The sequence below is a fragment of the Ochotona curzoniae genome, unplaced genomic scaffold (genome assembly GCF_017591425.1).
Source record: "Ochotona curzoniae isolate NIBS_2020 unplaced genomic scaffold, NIBS_Ocur_1.0 scaffold_4701, whole genome shotgun sequence".
Taxonomy (NCBI): Eukaryota; Metazoa; Chordata; class Mammalia; order Lagomorpha; family Ochotonidae; genus Ochotona; species Ochotona curzoniae.
This window is the reverse complement of record NW_024467122.1, coordinates 13,337,012-13,361,293: the sequence shown is the minus strand read 5'-3', so window position 1 is coordinate 13,361,293 and position 24,282 is coordinate 13,337,012. Positions and strand designations below refer to the sequence as shown.

The 24,282-nt window shown below is 44.6% G+C and overlaps 1 protein-coding gene across 3 annotated transcripts in view; it reads left to right on the top strand.

Moving 5' to 3' along the window:
* Positions 1–24,282, top strand: part of HERC2 (HECT and RLD domain containing E3 ubiquitin protein ligase 2) — a 188,691-nt gene that overhangs the window by 19,693 nt on the left and 144,716 nt on the right. For 2 of the 3 annotated variants that reach the window (XM_040969236.1, XM_040969235.1), the window contains exons 3-5: positions 305–419; positions 20,049–20,186; positions 23,793–24,012. In XM_040969236.1, the coding sequence (XP_040825170.1) occupies positions 305–419; positions 20,049–20,186; positions 23,793–24,012 (473 nt within the window). Of the gene's footprint in view, positions 1–304; positions 420–20,048; positions 20,187–23,792; positions 24,013–24,282 lie in introns of those variants that run through there. The other variant, XM_040969237.1, reaches the window with a different exon arrangement.

Below are 24,282 nucleotides of genomic sequence, written 5' to 3'. Positions count from 1 at the left end.
TCTTGATTTCACTGTGTCTTGCTACACCTTCCTGTCTTCCCCATAAATAATCAATGTTATCAGTTTTGACTTGTCTTTATTGCATGTGTGTGTCTGTGTATCTTTTTCAAAAGTTAACATATTTCTTGGGTGGTTTTCATGAAATGTTACTTACTTTTGAATGGATTATTGAATAAACTGTTTATTACTGTGCTGTTGATTGATAGATTGAATGAGATAACAACCCGACCCTCATGTAATTTTTTAAAAAATTGCAGTGCTGAATAGGAGCACTCTGTAAATTTGTGTTGTTTATCCTTTCCAGCTTGCATTCACGAGAGATGGATTGTGTGGTCTGTGGAATGAAATGGTTAAAGATGGAGAAATTATATATACCGGGACTGAGTTAACGCAGAACGGAGAGCTTCCTGCTAGAAAAGGTAAAGCGCCTTTGACTATGACTATTATAAATTGCATTGTAATGAAATTCTACAATGTTACAGAAAAAGAAGTATTTGAATTTGTTAACTTTGGTTATTGTAACCCAAAAATTAGTTAACATTACAAGTTGCCTGGATTTCATGTTTTAAATGGAAATTGAAGACATTTTCATTGCAAAATCATCTGCCTACTTTTGTGGTGGTCACCTGTGATCCTTTGTGTGCAGGTAACTGTTAGTATTTACTATTTAAGTTTTTATAGCAAGTCTTCCCTTGGCTAATTATTAATATTACTTGTTGTGAGATTAAAATGGAGCTGTTTATTCTTGATATCTTTTGTTTCCTATTTAACTCTTGTAGGAGTATATGATACACATTATGGAAACTTTAGGCCTGCCCTGGGAATGCCAGACACACAGTCCTATTTATGCCCGTGGTTATGAAAACTCAGCAAGTCCATTGTTCTTGACTTTGGCAATGTATCAAAATATCCACTGAAGCTTGGGGAAGAAATGGCTGACTATACCCGGCTCAGTTGAGGTCCACTGCTAAGTTTGTTGATCTCTCTACGTGAAAGTCACCTAGGTGGATGATACTGCTGCTTTAGAAAGTTTTTCTGTTTCTCTTTGTGGAGTAAATCGAGGTGGTGTCTACTTAAAAATGTGTGGGAAAAATGTTAGTAAACTCTTATCCATTGCAACAGCTAGCAGCAGTGTTTTTTTTTTTTTTTCTGATATCCTTTTGAGATTTCCACATGCGTGCGGAATAACTGAAGGATGTGTGCAGTGAGAGGCTGTGAACCCCCTCCCTGTGACCCGTGATCATGACAGGGCTCCTGGCCCCAAAGTACTGTGTTCATCTATCAGTATGTTTCACCCAGCTGCCCTGGACATGTGCTGCATATTGTTGAGTTTCCTTTCAGATTTTGTCTTCCGGGCAAAATGTATGTACATTAAAATGCACACATGAGATGTGTACCTTTTAAGTTTACTATCCTGTAACTTTTGGTGAAAGTAAACTGTGTCCCATTACTCTGGCCCGGGGGTTCCTGATGCCTGTCCTGGTCCGGTGCTGTCCTCACCGTGTAGAGGCAGAGTGGATGCGCTCCTTCTCTGGTGCCAGTTTTGCTTGCTCTGGAGCCTTGCACGCATGACATGACGGAGTCACGGGTGCCGCTTCCTGTCCGGCATCTTCTCACTCTGCATGCTGAGTTTGTTTCACTCTGTTGTTTTCTTTCTGTGTATCAGTAGCTCATTCTGTGTATTTAAAAATGCTTTATGTTTCTTCCTAGCCCTGCAATCTTTATTAATGAATTAGGACTTTTCTAAGGGTGTTTTTCATCAAATACTAGTTTTGGAAAGTCTTTGAAGAAAAACTGTCTGGAAAAATACATAGTGTGTATTTATGTATATAAGAGTTTCTGTTTGTTAATTGATTTGAAAGGTAGATAGTGCGTTTGGGGTGCTCCTCTGTGCTGCTCTATGACTGCACGGCCGTCAGTGGCTCATGCTGGGCTGCAGTGAGCTAGGAGCTGGGAAATCATCAGGTCTCCATGTGCATGGCAGGGGCCCAGTTACTGGAGTGGTCACTGTGGCCTTGTGTGGGATGTAGGGGCAGGACGGTGGGTCAGGAGCTAGAGCCAGGCATTGAACCCAGGTGCCTGCGTGTCTTCTTTCTTTTCCTTTTCCTTCTTTTCAAAAAAATTTTTTTGTGACGTTTATTTACCTATTTGTTTGAAAGGGGGAGTGACAGGAAAATAGAAAGGGAGAGAGACAGACAGAGAGATGAAAAAGAGAGAGCTGTATAGTCTTGTGTACTTTCCAAATGAGGCAAAAGTCAGGAGCAGGAACTGTGACTGGGTCTCATAGTGGGTGCCAGGCACTCAGGCACTTGAGCTGTTGTCTGCCATTTCTCAAGTACCTTAGCAAGCTGGAGTGAAAGTGGAGTAGCTGGGATTCGAACTGGCATTTGGAACTGGAGTGTGGGTGTCCTTAGTGTGCTTAAGGCATAGCACTGCAATGCTCACTCCTTCTAGGCTAAGGGCCAATTGTGCAATCTGTGTGTTTTTATTCATCATGGTTTTTTTTTAAAACTTTCAAATATTTGTCTATTTTTATTGGAAAGGCAGATTCACAGAGAGAAGGAGAGACAAAGACTTTCCGTCTGTTGGTTCAGTCCCCAAATGGCTGCAATGGCTGGAACTGAGTCCATCTGCACCCAGGAGTCTCTTCGGGGTTTCTCATGTGGGTGCAGGCTCCCAAGACTTTGGACCATCTTCTACTGCTTTCCTAGGCTGCATGCAGGGAGCTGGATGGGAAGTGGAGCAGCCATGACATGAACTGGTGCCCATATGGAATTCTGGCACATGCAATGCAAACGTTTAGCCACTGAGCCATTATGCTGGGCCCTATTCAATATATTTAGATGATTGTTTTAATTGTTTAAAGATCATGATTAGAAAGGAAAACAGAATTGTCCTATTTATTGATTCTAACTGGGTGGGCTTCAGGTGTGACATTTTTGCCATTTAGAACAATTTTTTACTTTTTAAAAATATTTATTTATTTACTTGCAAGACAGTTAGAGAGAGAGAGAAAGGGAGAGACAGAGGATGAGATCTTGCATCCACAGTTTCACTCTTTAAATGCCTGAGATAGCCAGGAGCTGGGATGTGTTTGGGTCTCCCAGCTGTGGGGCCCAGGTGCTTGGGGCATCCTCTCTGGTTTTCTCAGGGGCGTTGTCAGGGATCTGGAAATGGATAGGAAATGGAGCAGCTGGGGACTCAAAATGGTACCCATTCCAGATGCTAGTGCTGCAGGCGGTAGCTTAATGTGCTGTGCCACAGTGCCAGCCTCATAATTTTCTACCTTTAATATGTTTATGATTTGCTTTAGAAAAATCTTTATAGAAAGGTTTTATACATATTAAGCTTCATTTTCTTTTTAATTAAAAAAAGATTAATTTTAATTTTTTTTAATTGCAAAGTCAGATATGCAGAGAGGAGAGACAGAGAGGAAGAGCTTCCGTCCATTGATTCACTCCCCAAGTGACTGCAATGGCCAGAGCTGAGCTGATCTGAAGGCAGGAGCCAGGAGTCTCCTCCAGGTTTCCCACACCAGTGCAGATCCCAAGGCTTTAGGCCGCCCTTGACTGCTTTCCTAGGCCACAAGCAGGGAGCTGGATGGGAAGCAGAGCTGCCGGGATTAGAACTGGCATCCACATGGAATCCTGGGGGGTGCAAAGCGAGAACTTGGCCACTAATCTACTGTGCCATGCCCCAAGCTTCATTTTTAAGACTGTATTTTATGTTGGTTCTATTATAGTTGAATTTGAGGAAAATACAGATTGTAGTAGAACTTCCTTAAATGTAGATTTTTCATTTCTTTGCATTTTTCTTTCTGGTTTCTGAGTGTTTTCCTCTAGAGGAATTGATTGTCTCACAGACAACTGTGTTTTGGGGGGGAGGTTCTTACTGTTGTGCAGTTTGAATATTTCATAGTTTTTGTCTGAGAAGTAGTGGTTTGTGTAATTTGTACTTTCCCTTGGGATTCACTTTCCATTTTTTCATCATCACATCCAAGATTTCCTGTACCTACAGAAAAAGAAGGAAAAGTATCGCCAGGCACAAATCTTGGGGTGAGCAGGCACCTTGCCACAGGGGACAAAGTTTGGGCTGGCCGCCCTGCAGTCTTCACGTTGTCAAATTGTTTCTTAGTAACCTCAGTTTAGGGCTCTTTACGTTTATTATTTTAAGGAGAGAGAAAAAGGAGAAAATTGGGTTTTCATAGTAGAGAGCAGAGCTAGAAATTGAAGCCAGTCCTTCTCTCAAGCTTTCCCACGACTCCCGCCACACTGCAGGTGCACCTCGTTGCCCTCATGCCTGCTGGTAGTTGTATTTCTTGGATTAAAAGAAATATGTATTTTTTAATTTATGATGATGCAGTTTTGTAGGTGTAGGGTTTCTTCCCTCTGCTTCCTCCCCAGAGAACATTAATGGTTTCATTATATCTTATGCTAATCGATAGCTTTCCTGCTGATTTTGTAGCTTTTTTTTTCCTCTAAAGAAAGATATTGAATGTGGCCTTTTCTTTAAGCTAATCTTTTGTAGGAAAGAAGGGAAAACTGTGAAGGCGTGTCATAGGCTGGCAGAACCCCATGGTACTATAGTAGCAAGGCTGGAGGATGTCTGAGGGAGGAGTTTCTTGGGAGGGAACCGAGGATGGTTTGCTGGCTTTGCCCTGGTGCTGTGAAAGGGCAAGATCAGTGTGTGTGGGGGGTGGGGGGGTAGGGGCCCGGCATGGTAACCTAGTGATTAAAAGTCCACAGCTTGCATGGATCCCATATGGATACTAGTTTGAGTCCAAGCAGCTCTGCTTCCCATCCAGCTCCCTGCTTGTTGCCTGGGAAAGCAGTCAAGGACGGCCCAAATCCTTGGGACCCTGCACTCATGTGAAAGTCCCAGAGGAAGCTCCTGAGTTCAGATCGGCTCAACTCCAGCCATTGTGGTCACTTGGGGAGTGAAAAAGTGGGTGGAATATTTTCCTCTTTGTCTCTCCTTATATCTGCTTTTCCAATAAAAATAAATCTTAAAAAAAAAAAAAAAAGATGAGTGCAGGGCCACCAGCAGATGGGTATGGTGGGGCTGGAGGCAAATGCACCTGTTAAAATGTGTTCTTGAATCTGTATCTTGGGACAGGTGCCCGCGCATACAGTGGTCACATACCATTGTGTTCGTTAAAGTTTGCAAACCCCTGTTACAGAGGAACCCTGATATTAGCAGAAGTGGTCTAGCCACCTTGTCTCAGCAATGGGAAGCTCCAAGAATTAAATTTGCAAACCCTCAACCCAAGGGTTCTCTCAAACTGCTGGTCACACCAGGTTGCTTTGGTGTGGTGGGCTCTGCTCCCTGAGGCTGTGACCTGGGGGTGGGCGAGTCCTGGGAATTGGCCTTTCCAGCACATGTTCAGTTCATGCTGCTCTTTCTTTTCACAATGAGTCATTTCAATTGCACAGACCTAGTCTATTATACTGGGTTTTTGTGACCAGAAAGAAAGGAAAGGAACTTCCTTATGTACTCACTAGAAAATAGAACATTAAAAAAAGAACAGAAAAAAAGAATAACAATTATTCCAAACAACCACACTTAGATTAATTGCTTCTTATTGTTTGCGTTCCTAAGTCCTTTCTGAAAAGGTTAACTCACCCTTGCTATTCTCTCTGGGTCTAGCTGGTGTGACCTTGAAGTTGTGATGTTGTCCTCAGCTGGCATCTTTGTCCTTTCAACTTGACTTTCTTCCTGCAGGGTCGGTAGCTCTCTAAGGCTCCGAGGTTATTTCTGTCTGTTTGGACTTTTGCTGTACAAGATGCTGTGGGGTGAGTGTGGTTGGAAGGAGCTGAGAAGCCTGAAAGCTCTGGTTGGCTGTTCACAGGCCCTCGTGGTACTGAAATGGACAGGAAAAAAGTGTGAGCAGGGGAGGGCTTTTGGTGTCATGCCCACATGGGATTTAGAGCTTGGCAAGGCAGGGAGGCCTCTGCTGTGGTCCAGGATTACCATTGCCCTCCTGGGAACTACTGTATGTTTATTACATAGCATCCTGCTCGTGCCATGTCTGTCTAGGGAGGGTTAATTTTCTTTTTGTTTTACTTGATCTCCTATTGTAGTTCTTAAGTGCTGGGCAGCTGTAATGAGAATGGCAGCAATGAGCTAATGTCAGTTTTATTTGCAGCCTTCCTGCTGCTTGAATGTGGCGTCTTGAATCCTGGGCTGTGGGAACTGTCCTTTATTATCCTTATCTTGGAAGTGCTTAGGACCCCTGGGGTGTGAGAGCATCTCCACAGAATTTCTCCCGTTCACCTGGGCCTCGGGCGAGGCTGGGCTGTGCCCACCAGGCCTGGTCTGCCATGATCACAGAGAGGAAGCCCAGACTGTGAGTAAGAGGAATTTTTAATTGCTCACCTTTGTCGTTTCCAGTACCTTCTTTCAGGTGTCATGAGCCAAGCAGGTGAAGTTTACTTTCCTTCAGACCTACGTGTACTGAATCTGCTCACTAGTTTTTTACTCTTGTTTTATGTTCTGGTGTAACCAGACTTTTTTTTTTCCTAAGGCAAAAATGGAAGTTCCAGATCTACTCACATTTCTGCTAGCCAACTACAGATTCAGGGATTCCTGTGACTTCCCTAACATGAATCACCCAGTGCAGGAGAATAAGTTTATTAGTTTATTCTAAACCATGCCCCTCGGGAACAGCCAAGTGGAAGGCACGTACAGGGCAAGGAGCAGGAGTCGGGAAAGGCGGTCGGAGCGCTGTTCCCTGTTCTGGCCTCCACCCCACGGCAGCTCAGCGGCTGCAGGTGCTCAGGAGATTGTGTAACCGAGACCCCAGCTGTTTCCCTCCTTCTTAGAAGTGGGGAAGGAAGTTGCCACCCTCTCAAAGACCCTCTGGTCTTTGTGGTGACTAACCTTTGTCCAGGAGCTACTTGGCTCCAAATACATAAGAATTTTAGGAGTTCTGTATAAGGAAACTGAGAGAAAGTCCAGATTTTTTGTTTTTAAAAATATTCCTGGGCCCGGCGCGGTGGCGCAGTGGTTAAGGTCCTCGCCTTGCACGCCCGGGATCCCATATGGGCGCCAGTTCTATCCCGGCAGCCCCGCTTCCCTTCCAGCTCCCTGCCTGTGGCCTGGGAAAGCAGTCGAGGACGGCCCAAAGCTTTGGGACCCTGCACCCGCGCAGGAGACCCGGAAGAGGCTCCTGGCTTCAGATCGGTATAGCATCGGACGTTGTGCTCACTTGGGGAGTGAATCATCGGATGGAAGATCTTCTTCTCTGTCTCTCCTCTCTGTATATCTGCCTTTCCAATAAAAAAAATAATAATAAAAATAAATCTTTAAAAAAAATTCCTTTATTTTTACTTGAAAGAGTTTAGAGATAAAGAACAGAGATCTTCTATCCGCTGGTCTGCTGGTTCATTTCCCAGATGGCCACACTGGCTTGAAACTGGGCTGGTCCGATTCTGGGAACCAGGAGCCTTTTCTGGGTCTCCCATTTGGGCGTAGGATCCCAAGTCCCTGGGCCATCCTCTATTGCTTTCCCAGGCAGTTAGCAGTGAGCTGGTTGGAAAGTGGAACAGCCAGAACATGAACTGGTGCCCATATGGCATGTGGGCACCGAAAGCAGAGGATTAGCATGCTATGCGACTGTATTGGCTCTGAAAGACCTGATTTATATTTGTGTTTACTATGGCTAATAAAACAGGAAGTATGGATTTGAGCATTTTAGTAGAGTCTTTGAGGTCACACTGTGTTTCATGTACATGTTTGTGAACAGGCGGAAGGTGCCTCTGCTTCCTGCTGTCGTGACAGCAGAAAGAGACAAAAGTGTGTGTGTGTATGTGTGCGTGCATTTACTAACCTGTGGTTGGCAACCAGCGATTACTTTATTCTCTTCTAGAATTTGTTCAAGGATCTGTTCACAGATTGGTTACCAAATCAATTAGTGAGTTAATTTTTTAAAGGAAAGAGAGGGTGACACACTCAAATGGCTACAAGGGTCAGGTTGGGTCAGCTAGTCATTTTTTGGTTTGTTTGTTTAAGAGATTTATTTACTTTTATTTGAAAGAGTTATAGAGAGTTCTTCCATCTGCTGGTTCATTGCTCAAATGGCTCTGACAGCCAGAGCCATGAGCTTCCTCTGGGGCTCCTGCGTGGGTGCAAGGGGCCAAGAACTTGAGCCATTCATTCTTCATTCCTTTCCCAGGGTATAAGTAGCCTGTTGGAGCAGTCAGGACACCCACATGGAATGCCGGCACAGGAGGAAGAGAATTAGTTTACTGTGCCACTGCACTGGCCCCAGAGTTTACGTTCTAACAGGATAGATAGCACATCAGTGCTAAGAAGAAAATAGAATAGGATGATGCAAGAACCCACAGGGTGGCAAAGAGCAGGTGGCAAAAGCCCTACAGTTTCATTCCACATTCTACACGTGGTGCTGAGCCAGCGCTGGCACTCAGCTGTGATCTTGGAGCCGACTCCATTGCTTTTATCCTAACATCTCCAGCAACAGGCAGAGGACTTGGCACACAGTTGGGGTGCAGCATGTGTAAGTGAGCTGTTTTCTGACTTACCACTGCTAGCCAGGCCTGATCTGGTCACGTTTCCTGGAGGACCCTGAGACAGTGAAGATGAATACCCTTTGTGTGTCACTCGGTTTGATTTCAGCTTCTTTGCTCTATTATTCCTGCTTACTGAGTAGTCACTCTTCATTTTCCTTGTCTTTTAAAAATTCTATTACTGAGTTGATGGATTTTGTTTTTGTACATGAGAATTCAGTTTTTGCATTAAATCGACTTTTCATTGAGGTATCTCTAAGTCTGCTCAGCTCTTTTGTTGTCTGTGAGATTGTTAATGATATCAGTGTAATCTCCCTGATACAAGGAACTAGAGCTTCTTGTATGTGTGAGCTCCCCTTACAAAGCCACAACTCCAACATGGGTCCTGGCAACCTAACCCAATCTAATCGCACTCTCAGGTTACCCTTTCAAACACCATAAACTTGACCAACTTCTGCTCTAAATGCATTAGTGTAAAACTCTGGGATCAAGCCCTTGTTCACGTGGCTCTTTGAGGGACATCCAAATTACCATCCAACCCAAAACAAGCCTTTATTACTGACTCAGTGTCTCCTTCCAGCAGAGGTGATCATGAACCTGACCCAGAGTTTCCCAATAAATTACACTTTCTGTAATCCTTTTCTTGAGACTCTCCACAACAGCTTCAGCCTGTGACAGCTGCTCCTTACATGCCAGCACGTGCACCTCCGGACCTGCTTCCTTCCGCCTGGCTTGCACATGTTCCTCAGCTAGACGCCACACTAATGGGGCTGCCAGTTGTTGTACTGTGGGCCTAGGAGATCAAATAAACCTGCTTCCTTCAGAAGTAACTCTTCTTCCCAAGTATTTTAGTTACAGTGACAAAAAACAAACTAACATAGGACTTTCAGGTTAAGCTAGACACAGATAGATAGCCCATGGTTGACCTAACTGCCCCGATCTCTCTCAAGAAACATTAACTTTCCAGGCATTGGATAAGAGATATTCCATAGTCCTGCCTGGCAACCCAACCCAGCCCAGCCAAGTTCAGCCCAGTCCAGCAGGTTATCTTAATTAATGTATTTATCCCACTAGGTTAGGCACAGTTGTATCACCTAAAGGACAAGATGTGGATTACACCAAAACAGCTGTGGCCATGTCGCACCAAATACCCGCCTTTTCTCTATGGAAGTGCTGAGCCATGCTGTGCTGCTGAGGGGAGCAGACAAGGCCTCCAGCAAACGTGGGTCCTGTTGTGTTTGAGCTCATGGAGCTTGTCTGGTTGTTTCCCTGCCCACCCCTGCCCAGGCTCTCTCTTCTGCTGCTACAGAGTGTCTGACAGATGCACCTGAGAGTGAACCTTGAGGTGCAAGTAGTAATAGTGATGCTTCTTGTCTGTTACCTGGTGTCTACGGGAGATTTTCCTCCAGTATAGGTTGTATGTCCTGTGTTCTGCATGGATTGAGATTCAAATTAACTATTTTAAATCATTTTTTTCTTTTTTTTTTGTTTTTAAAGATTTATTTATTTATTGGAAAGTCAGATATACAGAGAGGAGGAGAGACAGAGAGGAAGATCTTCCGTCAAAGGATTCACTATCCAAGTGAGCGCAGCGGCCGATGCTATGCTGATCCGAAGCCAGGATCCAGGAGCTTCGTCCAAGTCTCCCACGCAGCTGCAGGGTCCCATATGGGAATTTGATGCATTCAAGGCGAGGACTTTAGCTGCTAGGCCACACCGACGGGCCCTAAATCATTTTTTTTGTTAAAGATCTGTCTTTTTATTAGAAAGAGTTATTGAGAGGAGAGGCACAGATTTTTTTAAAAATGTTTTTTTAATTTAATTTTTTTTCTAAAGATTTATTTTTGTTGGAAAGTCAGATATACAGAGAGGAGAAATAGAAAGGAAGATCTTTGGTCTGATGATTCACTCCCCAAGCGGTTGCAACAGCCAGAGGAGCTTCTTCTAGTTCTCTGATGAGGGGTGCAGGGTCCCAAGACTTTGGGCTGTGCTTGACTGCTTTCCCAGGCCACAGGCAGGGAGCTGGATGGGAAGTAGAGCAGCCAGAACATGAATTTGTGCCCATATGGGATCCAGTGGTTGCAAGGTGAGGGTTTTAGTTACTAGGCTACCTCCCTGGGCCACACAGAGATCTTTTTTTTTTTTTTTTTTAAGATTTATTTATTTTATTGGAAAGGCAGATGTACAGAGAGGACAGTCAGAGAGGAAGATCTTCCATCCAAAGGTTCACTCCCCAAGTGGCTGCAATGGCTGGTGCTGTGTGGATCCGAAGCCAGGAGCCAGGAACTTCTTTCTGGGTCTTCTACGAGGGTGCAAGGTCCTAAGGCTTTGGGCCGTCCTTGATTGCTTTCCCAGGCCACAAGCAGGGAGCTGGATGGGAATTGGAGCTGAGGGGAATAGAACCAGCTCCCATATGGGATCCTGGGTGTGCAAGGCGAGGACCTTAACCATTACACTGTCATGCTGGGCCCCACACAAAGATCTTCTAGCAGTGCTACTTCACTCCCCAAATGGCAGCAATTGCTGGAGTTGGGCTGATTTGTCAGCAGGTGATATGAACTGGCTCAGCATGGTTTGCCCCCGAGTTGAATCAGATGTATGCCCATGGGTACCATTCTCTAGCCTGGCCTGACCCGGCCTGCCTCTAGTCCCAAGTCTTGCTGATGGGTGCTGCATCCTGGCCCTGCTAGGTCTGCTCCTGTCCCTGGCTCATGCAAACCTGTAGTTGTGACAGCCTGGCCCAGCAGCAACTGTGCTCCAGTCTGGTTTCTGCACTTGCCGGTGAGCTAAGTTTTGCTTGGCCCTGCCTGGTCCGCACTCTTCCAAAACCAACCCACACATTTGCCAACAGTTGGAGCTACCTTGCCCAGCCTGCCTGACTTCCAGGCCTGGGCCATGTGCTCCCCAGTGGGAGCCATGACCCACTAGGGGAGTTTCCCAAGTTCTCCCACTGACCCACTCCCAGACCTAGATCTACTCATTCTAGCAGGCGCTAGCCCCTTGCCCAGGTTAGCCTGCCCCTCCATCTTGGCCTAGTATGAGCTGGTGAATGTTGTGGCGCAGCCCACCTCACACCCTGTTTTAAGATGCACATTTGGGTGCTACAGCCTGGACGTGCCCAGACTATTCTTGGTCCTTGTACCTGTGAATGTTGGCAGGTTCCATAGTCACACCTAGCTCAGCCTATCACCATGCCAGATCTTGAGCTAATCAGTGAGACTTGTATTTCCATAGGGTTTGGCCCACATATCCCCCACAAAATCTAACCCCGGACAGGGTTCTCTTGCGTGGTGGTTAGTGTAATGGCCCTGCCTAATGTGACCTGTCTCTGTTCGATATTCAGTCAGGTACTGGAATCTAGTCCTGCCAGACAGACCCCAGCCATAGCTTGTGTGTGCACAGGAGTGTGTGTGGTGGTCAGCCATGTTTCATGCTAACAAGACCGACTCAGGACTCTGTTGTGGGCTGGTGCATCAGTCTGACTCATACAGATCTTCCAGTCTCTTCCCTCCAAACCACCAGGTCTCAGTCCCCTCTCTTACCTGCACGTACAGTGGCCCTGTTATTGGATGTCCATCTGGATTCTTTGCTCACCTACACGTACTGTGACCTTATCCATGGATGTCCCTAGTTAGTGATTCTACACATGCAAGACTGCAGGGTTCACCCACCACTTGGCAGTGGCGGACAGGGAGCTATGATCCCCAGCATTAAGCCTGACCTCTTGTGGATTCTCCCAGTCACAGGCATGTGACTGGGATTTTCCCTTTTCTGCAAACTTTTTAAAGATCTTTGCATGCATGTATGTATCCAATCCTCTTTCTTAATGCAGATACGTGTGTCTTGTGCTATCATTTTTTTAAAGATTTATTTATTTTTATTGGAATGTCAGATATACAGAGAAAGGAGGAGAAACAGAGAGGAAGATCTTTTGCCTGATGATTCATTCCCCAAGTGATCGCAACAGCCAGTGCTGTGCCGATCTAAAGCCTAGAGCACAGTTGCTGCTGGAGCCAGGAACTTCCTCCAGGTCTCCCATGTTGGGTGCAGGGTCCCAAGGCTTTGGGCTTCTTTTTCTCTGGACCCTCACCTTTGGCAAAAAGCAGTTTCTGGCCAGAGGACCCAAAGCAGGAGACACAGGGGCGAAGGGGGGACAGAGCTAAAACCAGGAGGATTGTTAAGAGGAAAGAAGGCAGGAATGTGACCTCATTCAGCTGTTGGACGACTGCTGGGTTTCCTCCATTGAACATACACTTGCAGCGTGCTAGGAGACAGGCCTAAGCAATGTGCCACTATAAAGGCAGAGGACGGTGCCAACAGGCAGCCCTCTGCCAGGTCCAACTAAAGATCTGCTGGGCTTTAAAATGTTTAGGCAACAATACAAAACCATCCAAAACAAAAGACAATAGATGCAAATGAGATAATATCAAAATTGGAATTTTCTGAAAAAGATTTTAAAATACCTATTACAAACCTGTACAATCAAATGGAAACATTGTTGAAATAAATGAAAAACAGGAAGTCACAACAAAAAGTAATAAAAGTTATTGAAAAGGAAACAAATGGAAATTTTGGAACAGGAAAATATGACATTTAAAAATAATGAATGGCTGAACTCTACAGATTGGAGACAACAGAAAAAATAGCAGGTGAACCGAACAACAAGGATAAAGAGACTAAAACCTGAAAACAACCTAGGATACTGTGGAATACAGCAAATAAAACAATCTAATTCCAGCCTCATCAGAGTTATGAACGGGAAAGGATCTAGGGTGAAGAGAAGTGTCTGAAACAGAAAACGCCCCAAAACCTCCAGAAGACATGAATCTACAGCCTGCAGAAGCTGAGCAAATTCCAAACAAGAAAAAGCCAAAGGAAGCCGTATCTGAATACACCACAGCCTAACTGCTAACAGTTACAAACAGAACAACTTAAAAATGTCAGAGGAGGGCCTGGTGTGGAGACCTAGTGGCTAAAGTCCTTGCCTTAAATGTACCGGGATCCCATATAGGCGCTGGTTCTAATCCCGGCTGCTCCACTTCCCATCCAGCTCCCTGCTTGTGGCCCGGGAAAGCAGTGGAGGACGGCCCAAAGCCTTGGGACCCTGCAGCTGCGTGGAAGACTTGGACGAATTTCCTGGCTCCTGGCTTTGGGTTGGCGCAGCATGGCCATTTTGGTCACTTCCTGAAGCTCTTCCTCTCTGTCTTTCCTCCCCTCTGCATATCTGACCTTTCTTAAAAAAAAAAAAAAAGAAAAGAAAAAGAAAAGTGCCAGAGAAAAGACTCATTTTCTGAAAGAGGATGTTGTGGATGGGCTGAAATGAAGCCTGTAAATCTCTACAAATGGACTTGCCAGAAGGCAGGCTTTGTCATCCCCAAGTTACCAAGACAGAAACTGCAGCACAGAGTAGGCTCCAGGCAGGAACACACAACTCATGGAAGAGGCGGGCTCTAAATGCTGGACCCACAACATAGGGTGGGGCAGAGGTGGGGTGGACAGGGAGTACACAGGCAGACCTGAGCTAGCCCACAACCCAGACTTCAAAGTTAATAAAGAATCCCACATTTTTAAAGGATTGGAAAATTATTAAAAAAAAGCAACAAACAAAAACAAAACCAAAAAATCAGCTTATGACATGCTAATAATATGTAAATAGCACCTTTGGTATCCATACGTTTTACTGGCACCCTGCCGTGCCCACTTATTTATATTATCAGTGGCCCCCCCTTTTTTTTAAAGAGTTATTTATTTTTATTGGAAAGGTAGATATACAGAGAGGAGAGACAGAGAGGAAGATCTCCCGTCCGATGATTCACTCCCCAAGTGAGCGCAACGGCCGATGCTATACCGATCCAAAGCCAGGAGCCTCTTCTGGGTCTCCCGCGCGGGTGCAGGGTCCCAAAGCTTTGGGCCATCCTCAACTGCTTCCCAGGCCACAAGCAGGGAGCTGGATGGGAAGCGGGGCTGCCGGATTAGAACTTGCGCCCATATGGGATCCCGGGCATGCAAGGCGAGGACCTTAACCACTGCGCCACCGCGCTGGGCCCCAGTGGCCCTTTTGATATAGGAGCTCCAGGGTCCTGCAGTTATAAGGAACACCATATGATCTCTAAAGCTTGAACAGAAGTCATTCCTTGGTATCCATGGTGTAGTAGCTCCCCCAGCTATTCTCATGAAGACCAAAAACTCAAAGATGTTCAATTTGCATGTATAAAATGACAGAGTATTTGCATGTAACCTACACACATCTTCCTCGATAGTTTCATTCATATCTGGATTATCTGCATTACCTTACCTAACAATATAGAAATCACTGTTGTGTCACAGTGCTTAGAAAATAGCAAGGGCAGGGTCAGGCAATAAGCTAATCCCTCAAGCAGAGGGATCCCATATGGTTCGTGTCTCAGCTGCTCCAATTCCCTTCCAGCTCCCTGCTCATGGCCTAGGAAAGCAGCGGATGATGGCCCAGTCCTTGGGACCCTGCAACTGCATGGGAGACCTGGAAAAAGCTCCTGGCTCCTGGCTTCAGATGAGCTCAATTTCAGCTCGTGAAGCCATTTAGGAGTGAAGATACATACTGAGATAACACACAGAAATGATAGCACTCCCACCTCCTTGAATGGGTCTCTGGTGTTTAGGATTTGCTGGCCTCCTCTGCCTCCTGCCATCATAGGGTTTCATGGAACAAGGTGACGAAATAGATCTGCACACTCTTTCTGGTTCCTAGGAATTGCTCTTCTTGCTCTTTCAGACAGGTTAGAAGGTTTCCCTCAATGCCCTTCTGTCCACAGTATGCATGTTTGGGTTTCTGAGTGCATCAAATTCATGCTGGGGTATTCTAGAAGGGAGAGTAGCAGTAATTGTGGCTGGTTTTGTGGTCCTCCCAGCTTGACCTGCTGCTTTTTCCTTTAGTGCGCTTACATAGCTGATCCCCGTATCATTCTGTGCAGATTGCATTCCGTGGAACAGGCTGGGTGGTATGTCCTTACTTTATGGTACCTGGAGGACCACCTGGAAACCCTTATTTGTTTACTTATACCAAAAGCAGAAATTAAGAGAGAAAGGAGAGGGAGAGAGAGAGAGAGAGAGAGAATGAACGAATATGGATGAATGAAACTGTCTAACTGTAGGAATCAATTCCCATGTGCTACTTCACTCTCAGATGTTTGCAGTGATGTCTGCAGTAGTCCAGGACTGGACTGGGCACTGGGGCTGAGTCAATCCAGTTTCCCATTGGGTGACAAGAACCTAGTTCCTTAGGCTCTCCTAGGATCTAAGATTAGAAGAAGCTGGAATGAGAAACTGGGCATTGAACCCAGATATTCCATATGGGGTTGTCTTAACTGATATTTTGACCATTGCACCAAATGCGAGTGGCTGAAGCTGTTTTTTTGGTTTATTTATTTATTTTTATTTCATTTTATGATACAGTTTGATAGGCTCTGGGATTCCCCCAATCCCTCCCCCCATGTTGGATTCCTCCACATCGTTGCAGTAGTACAGTTAATATCCAGTAATAGTGCCTTCGTTGCAGGCATGTACTATGCGTAGAGTCCAGTGTCCTATTGTCCAGATAAACTCAACAGTTTCATTGGGAGACCATCCCCGGTCTGAAAGTATAGCTGGCAGAATATCATCCCCTCCAGTGTAATGCCACAACATAACATCAGCAACAATTTCTAATATCATGGAGTTAATTGACATGGTATTAAGTGACCAATATGTTAGATAATACAGGTTTTTAACCACATTCTGTGACTACTTCATTGACCTTTCAGTTTTAGTTTATACACAACTGGCTTCTATACACCTTAAAATAGCTATAGGGTACTATTCAGCTGTCTTGTGTCTATTTTCATTTTTATGTTTAGCAGCTTATAGTATTAAAGCATGATTTTTACTGAACTTAGCGAATTTTAGAATAGCCCTAACATACTTGTAACCCTAACAAGGCATAAGCTAACACTGGAGGCTCAGAAGAGTTTTAGGAGGGGTGTGCAAAGAAATCTTCGATACCTTAGTGAGGAGTAACTAATCTTTGTGTCATACCTACCAAGGTGTATGTGAGTTCAAGCTGACCATTTCCTGTCTGGCTGAAGCCATTTTTGACACTTAATCTTTTTAGATATCAACTGCTTAATATTGCCTTTGGAAGCCAAATTTAGGTAGATTTTAGTAGATAAGTTTCCTTCTTTTTACCTCTAGGATAAAATGCACTTTTCCCTTAACATTTTCCTTTATTTTAGGTAAGTTTATGTTGCTTAGAAGGTGTATTGGCAGAGTATTGTTTGACTACTGGTTCATGAAAAATCAACTTTATACATTTTGGTGTAGAATTGTATTGCTAAAGTTTAGTCCTTAGTAAGGGATTTGCAGCATCTCACTGCCAGCAGGTTATGTAACTGGGAGTATGTTCTTTCTCTGTGGCATAAACCAAACCCTTCCAAATTCCTTTCTGCCAGGAGTGAGTGAGCCTGTGCCTGGCTAGCCCACCGGGTGCTGTGTCCTGCACCTGATGGGATTTTATCTACTACAGCGAGAAGGCCACCAGGTGCAGAGGGCACGGGTTGTCACTGCTGCTTCCCTGCTGCTGACTGTGCTGCCCCACCAGTTCAGTGGGATTGAAGGTTCTCCTTACATGTTCTGTATTTCCCAAAGTCTTGGACATTTGCTGCACTTTTGGACTAATACACTAAATTTGACTTCCACTAAAGAACCGGGCAGTACCTTCTTGTCCTCCAATATGTTGGATTCTACCTCTGATATTTCCAAAAAGCTGTATGGCTGCGCATGGTTGCACTGAGGCACATGCTCTTGACATTGAAGTGAACACATGTATTTAAAAAAATGACAACTCCCAAACTGTATAATTTGCTGGGAGTGAAATGCTGCAAATGCTTAAACTTTATCATTATAAATCCACAATGAAATAGATGGAGTTGGTTTTTAATGATTCATGTAAACGAATAAATTTACAGCCACAGCAAAGTATCAGTATTCAAATGTACTGCATTTCCTGGCCAGCCTGTGCTGGTACCGATGAGGTACGAAAGGCCATTCAGCTACTGGACTCTTCTATTTCCACCAACACTTTGTGAGATTCAGTCATAGAATGGATTACTGAGCACCGTTTAGCAGGCACACACTGGTCTAGGCAGTGAAGGTATAACTGAGCAAAAGCAGAAGAAAAAATGAAGAAAAAAATTGCTATGAATCATGTACTCTAGCTTTCTAATATTTGCCACTTTGGTAAGTGCATGATAATATTTCATTGTTTTTATCTTATATTTTCTTTTTTTTTATAAAGATTTATTTTTATGTTTAGTGCAAAGTTAGATATACAGAGAGGAGAGACAGAGAGGAAGATCTTCATCCAATGATTCACTCATCCGAAGCCAGGCGCCTGGAGCTTGTTCCAGGTCTCCAACACGGGTGCAGTTTCCAAAGGCTTTGGGCCGTCCTCCACTGCTTTCCCAGGCCACAAGCCGAGAGCTGGACAGGAAGCGGGGCTGCTGGGATTAGAACTGGTGCCCATATGGGATCCTGACACATATAAGGCGAGGATTTTAGCTGGGCCCTCTTCTATTTTCTAAATATGAGCTTGTGCATGCCCTTAAAGTCCCAACTCTCCAATTACAATTTGGTCACCTTCACTACACTCCAGAAACCATCCAGGAACTTCCAGTCACTAGTCACTTCATTAGTATACAAAACACATTCACCCAAGAAAGGTCACAAGCACGTGTAAGGAAAGATGCTCCTACCATGCACTACTTGGGACGTCATGGAGACTTGGGAGCCCTGTGTCTTAAACCAGGGCCAGGGCCAAAGATACACTGAATATGTCTAAAACCAATAGGAGATAACCAGTCTTCTGTGTGCTATCAGCGAACTACCAGGTACCTGACAACCCAGACAACTCACTGGAAGACAGTCCCAAATGGCTATTTCAGACTTCATGGTAATTGGGGAGAAAGAGCCACTCACCAACAACCAGTGATTTAATCAACAAGGTTTTTGTGTGAGACCAAGCCACTCAGCAGTGTTTGGTGATTTAATCAACTGTGCTTTTGTGGTGGGACCTCCGTAAATGCTGGAAGTGGATGTGGAGAGCACTGAGGTTGGTGAAGTGATGCCTGTGTTGGGAGGGTGGTGCACCACATCTCCCTGAAGAGAAACTTCCATACTTGGGACTTTGCTGAATCTTGTCCTGTGTGCTTCTTTAGCTGCTGTTCAATTGTATCTTTTGTAATATCCACTCACCCCTTTCCCCAAGACTCAGTCATTTATTTGAAAGGTAGAGTGACAAAGTGGTGGGGAAACAAAGAAAGTTGAGTGTTACAGTTGCTGGGCCTTGGACAAGCTGAAACCAGGAGCCAGGAACCAGGAACTCCATCCTGGTCTCACAGTTGGGTAGCAGGGGCCCAAGTACTTGGTACACCCGCTGCTGCTTTCTTAGACACATTAATAGGGAACTCAAATTAGTTCTCTGTTATTGGATGCTGGCATCACAAGCTGTGGCTTAATTTACTGCACCACAGAGCCAGCTCCTTCAATATCCTTTATAATAACAGATATTGATAAGTAGTGAATCACTGTAGTAAATCATTGAGTGCTCTGTTGGTAGCTAAATTCAGTTGCTGGTAACCAGGAGACCTTTTGAAGAGAAACAGTCATGTGATACTGAGTGGTCCTATCCACTGCCTACTAATTCCAGGTAGGGTTAGAATTTGAATTGTTGAGCGCCTAGTAGTGTCAGTGTGATTTGGAGAAGTGAGTATTATATTAGGCATCTGAAGTCTTACAGATTTTTAGAATATCCATTGTTTGTAATTGGAGTGTGTGTAATCTCTTTCGCAGGACTTACAATACATTTCCAATTACATAGTTTGGAGAATCACCTAGAAACATTTGTGTTGGAATATGTGTTCACACTGTAAGGCTAAGATTTTCTCTTTGTATGTGAAGAGAGAGGTTCATGACCCTTGACGGAAACTTAAACTTGTCAAAGGCCTAATGGCATTACTGGTGTGTGTTCCAGCACTCCTGGCTTAATACTCTTGTCAGTGATAGTGACCCTGTCTACAGTGATTGTGGTTGTCAGTGGAGTAGAGCATTGTATAGACTTTACAAAATGGTTTTGAAATTACACTTTCCATACACTCTTCTTCCTTGGATAAGCAATTGGGAATCATTGGATGAAAATAATTAGCATGAAATTCAAGTAAGTAAATATCAAAGACTTAGTTTCTTAGCTGCAAAATCTGGTTGTAAATGGGTAGGATACAATTTTGGAAGAGCCATGCTTTAAAGAATGCAAATGACATACTGGTTTCTATAGAGGAGACATTCATTACTAAATAAATGGCACAGCATCTGATAACAATTATGGTTCTTTTATTTTTTGTTAATGATATGTGTTATACCTACTATTTCTAGGAGAGAAATTTACATAGAGACTATACCTGTTGCATTTTGAAAAACTATTACAGACTTGAAATAATTTTTTTTTGACTTTTACAGATGATGGTGTTGATTCTCAAAGCGGAACAAAGAAAGAAGATCTAAATGACAAAGAGAAAAAGGAAGAAGAAGAAACTCCTGCACCAGCTTATAGGGCTAAGTCAATCCTGGAGAGCTGGGTATGGGGCAAGCAACCAGGTATCTGATCTTCCGATTTGGTACTTTGAAAACCTTGAAACTCCTTTGTTTTGTTTTCTTTTTCCTTCTTTCCTTCCTTTTCTTTTCTCTTCCTTTTTCTTTTTACTTTTCTTCCTCTCCTCTCCTCTCCTCTCCTCTCCTCTCCTCTCCTCTCCTCTCCTCTCCTCTCCTCTCCTCTCCTCTGCTCTCCTCTCCTCTCCTCTCCTCTCCTCTCCTCTCCTCTTTCATTTATTTTTATTGGAAATGCAGATTTGCAGAGAAGGAAGGAGCTTGAGAAAGCTCTTTTGTGCACTGGTTCACTCCCCAAGTAGCTACGATGGCTGGAGCTGAGGAAATCCAGAGCGAGGAACCAGAAGCTTCTTCTCGGTCTCCCATGTAGATGCATAGTCCAAGGCTTTAGGACATCCTCCATTGCTTTCCCAGGCCACAAGCAGGGAGCTAGAAGGGAAATGGAGCAGCAAGGACATGAGCCAGCGCCCATGCTTGAAACTCCTTTTCTGAGTACTGCAGATAGACTTTCCCCCTCCATGGATTTAAATAAAATTAATTAAACTAATTTAAATATTAAAAAATATATGAGGCTCACCAGGTGAAATATATGGTTCCATTATATTAAATGCTTTTATGTTATGCCAAAAGTTCTCTAGAACATTTTTATTTCTTTCAGCTGAAATGATAAATAATAAATGCTAACTTAATTGGAAATTTGCTGAAATGTATCTTTTTTTAAAATAAGATTTTATTCATTTATTGGAAAAGCTGGAGTTACAGAGAGGGAGAGGCAGAGGCAGAGACAGATCTGCTGTCTGCTGGTTTTCTCCTCAGATGTCTAGCAGGTTCATCCTGCTACAGTGTGGGTGTGGGAACCCAGGCACTTGGACCATCTCCCGTTGCTTTCCCAGGTGCATTAGCTGGGAGCTGAATCTGAAGTGGAATGGTTGGGACATGAACCAGTGCTCATATGGGATATTGTCACTGCAGGCAGGGGCTGAACATTCTGTGCCACAGTTACAGCCCTTCAAATGTGTCTTATAATTTTTCTCTTTTGATTTTGATAAGTCTTATTAGGAGTTAATAATTAGTTGATTTGTTTTTTCAAAGATGTAGCTTTTATTTCATTTTTCCTATTTTTTTCTGGTTGTTTGTTGTGTGTTTTTTTTTTTTTAAGATTTATTATTTTAATTTGAAATGTGGATTTACAGAGAGCGAGTAAGTGAACGAGCTTGGGCGGTTCCGTCTGCTATGATGGCTATGATGGCTGGAACTGGGCCTGTCTGAGGCTAGGAACCAGAAGTTTCTTCCGGTTCTCCCATATGGATGCAGGGGGCCCAAGCACTTGGGCTGTTCTCCACTGTTTTCCCAGACCCCACGCAGGGAGCTGGATGGGAATGGAGCAGCTGTGACTAAATAGGTGTCTCAAAATTGGGAATGGGAGGTAGATACTTGGCTGTTGAACCACCATGCTGCCCCCCTTTCTGGTTTCTTTTTCATTGATTTCTGTTTTAATTGTTTTGTTATTATTTCTTTTTTTCTGCATTTTTTGGGTTCCATCTGATCTGTCTTTTAGGTCTTTTTTAAGAAAGTGAGAGAGAAGTGCCCTGCCATAGTGATAAGTGGGGCCTCCAAGGAAGGAAAGACCTGAGGAAATGGTAGAAGTGAGTTTATTCATTTATTTATTTATATCGTAAAGTCAGATTTACAGAGAGAAGGAAAGACAGATCTTCTGTTTGTTGGTTCACTCCCTAAGTGGCTGCAACAGTCAGAGTTGAGGTGATCTAATGCCAGGAGCTAAGAGCTTCTTCCTGATCTCCTATGTGGGTACAGGGTCCCAAGGCTTTAGGCTGTTCTTGACTGCTTTTCCAGGCATCAAGCAGGGAGCTGGGTGGGAAGTGGAGCATCTGGAACATGAACTGGTGACCGTATGGGTACCTGGCACATGCAAGGCAAGGACTTTAGCCACTAGGCTACTGCACTGGGCCCTGGAAGTGGTATCTTTTGTGCACCATCTCAGGGAGGGGGACAAAGGGCAGAAAGGGAGGAAAAAACCCCATTCACAGTGGGCAGCAATGTTGTAGCATTTTGTTCAGAAAAAAGGACATCAGAAGGGTGGGTTGGTGACTTCCTCCTCCCATTTTGATGACAAGCCAAAACTTAGGCCGGGTTCTGTGACAGTAACACAGAGATGGGATTAGTGTGGGCTGTGTCTCCTTGCTTTCGTTAGGACAAAAAGTCTAAGATGTGGGGATTGGCAGGTTATGTTCTATCTCCCCAGAAATGAGGAGAAGTAAGATTGCATATTTTAAAAGGAAACTTTATCAGGAGCTAGAGACCCTCACTGCCCTTTTAGCCCGTCTGACTGCTCACATTCCCTCTGTCTGAAGGATGGAGTGTCACTACTGTTAGGGAAAAGGGGCAGTGACCAGTCTGGCTTCTTCATGCTGAAAAGGGGCAGAGAGGGGCAACAGCAGCAGGGTTCATCAGAGGAGTCCATCTAGAGGTCCCTGGTGGGAATCGGAAGTCAGGTGTCTGAAGTAATGCCCGGAGCATGAAGTCTGTCTTTGTTGAATCCTAGATCAGGCCTTTCTGGGAAGAGTCTTAGCAAAGGTGGAGCCAGCGCTGGGAGGGAGGGCGTTGGTCCTGGCTGCTGCCTGCGTGGGTGACTGGATGGGTGAAGGGACGTAGTTCGAGAATAAAACTCTGTCCGGTGAGCTCCTGCTCGGGTCCACAGAAAGGACCCGATAAAGGAAATAGAAAGGAGAAACCTATGACGGACAGGGGTATCTAGGGGCCTGCTGGAGGATCCATCTCCATAAATTCAGGCCACCTTGGATGTTACCTACTGAGGAGTGTAGGTAAAAAGGCTGCCTGCCCACGGAAGGGTCATTTCAAATCAGTGAAGGATTCTTTAAAACAAAAACGAAAACAGATTTCTCTGAAGACTTCTTCCTTTGCGGATTATTTAGGTGTATAGTTTGGGGATTTTCGTGGTACTGTCCTGTTTCTGTGACTTTCAGTTCTCTTTCTTCTTTTTCTCGTTTTTGTTTTTGTTTTTATTTTAATTACTCCTCAAGTGGCTGCAGCAACAGCTGGAACTGTGCTGATCCAAAGCCAGGTGCCAGGAATTTCCTCCAGGTCTCCCACATGGGTTCAGGGTCCCAAGGCTTTGGGCCATGCTTGACTGCTTTCCCAGGCCACAAGCAGGGAGCTGGATGGGAAGTGGAGCAGCTGGGATTAGAACTGGCACTCATATGGGATCCCGGCATGTGCAAGGCGAGGACTTTAGCCAGTTGGTTACTGCTCTGGGTCCTTGTGTTAACTTTTATACTGTTTACAGAGCGATAGCTTTGCCATGGTGTTGGCTAAGACTGGTGTGGATCATGTGCTGTATTCTGCGTGACTTGGGCCAGTTACATAAGCACCCTGTGCCTGTTTCCACACACTTAACATGGATGTGCAGCAGCACTTTCTGGTGTGCAGATTTCCTGAACTAGCGCATGGCACGTGCTGTGCACTGGGGTATTACCTGTCATAGGTCTGTTGTCTGTGCTTCCAACAAACCATGCCAAGGCACTGACCACATTGGCATTCTCCGGTCTTGCATTCCAGATGTGAATGAACTGAAGGAGTGCCTCTCTGTGCTGGTGAAAGAGCAGCAAGCTCTGGCCATCCAGTCAGCGACGAGCAGCCTCTCAGCCTTAAGACTCAGGCAGCGGCTGGTGATCCTGGAACGCTATGTCATTGCCTTGAACAGAACTGTTTTTCAGGAGAATGTCAAAGTTAAATGGAAAAGCAGTAACATTTCTCTGCCTCCCGTGGACAAAAAAAGGTAATTAAAAAAGGGAAAAAGAGATCCTGATGCCAACTCACCGTAGAGTTTACACTGTTTTGTTTAGGAAACTTCAGTTAGGGTTTTCCATAGCGATTCATTTTTCTGTAGAATTTTATTTCTTGCTTTTCCTTGTTCTATGTTTCATGTGATTTGCAGAAAGGACTTGAGGTTTGCTCAGTGAGCCATGGGACATGGTGCATAATCTGCCTCATTATTTTAAAGACCTTTTCTGCCAGTCAGTGTAGAAGCTGGTCAGAGGTTTAGATC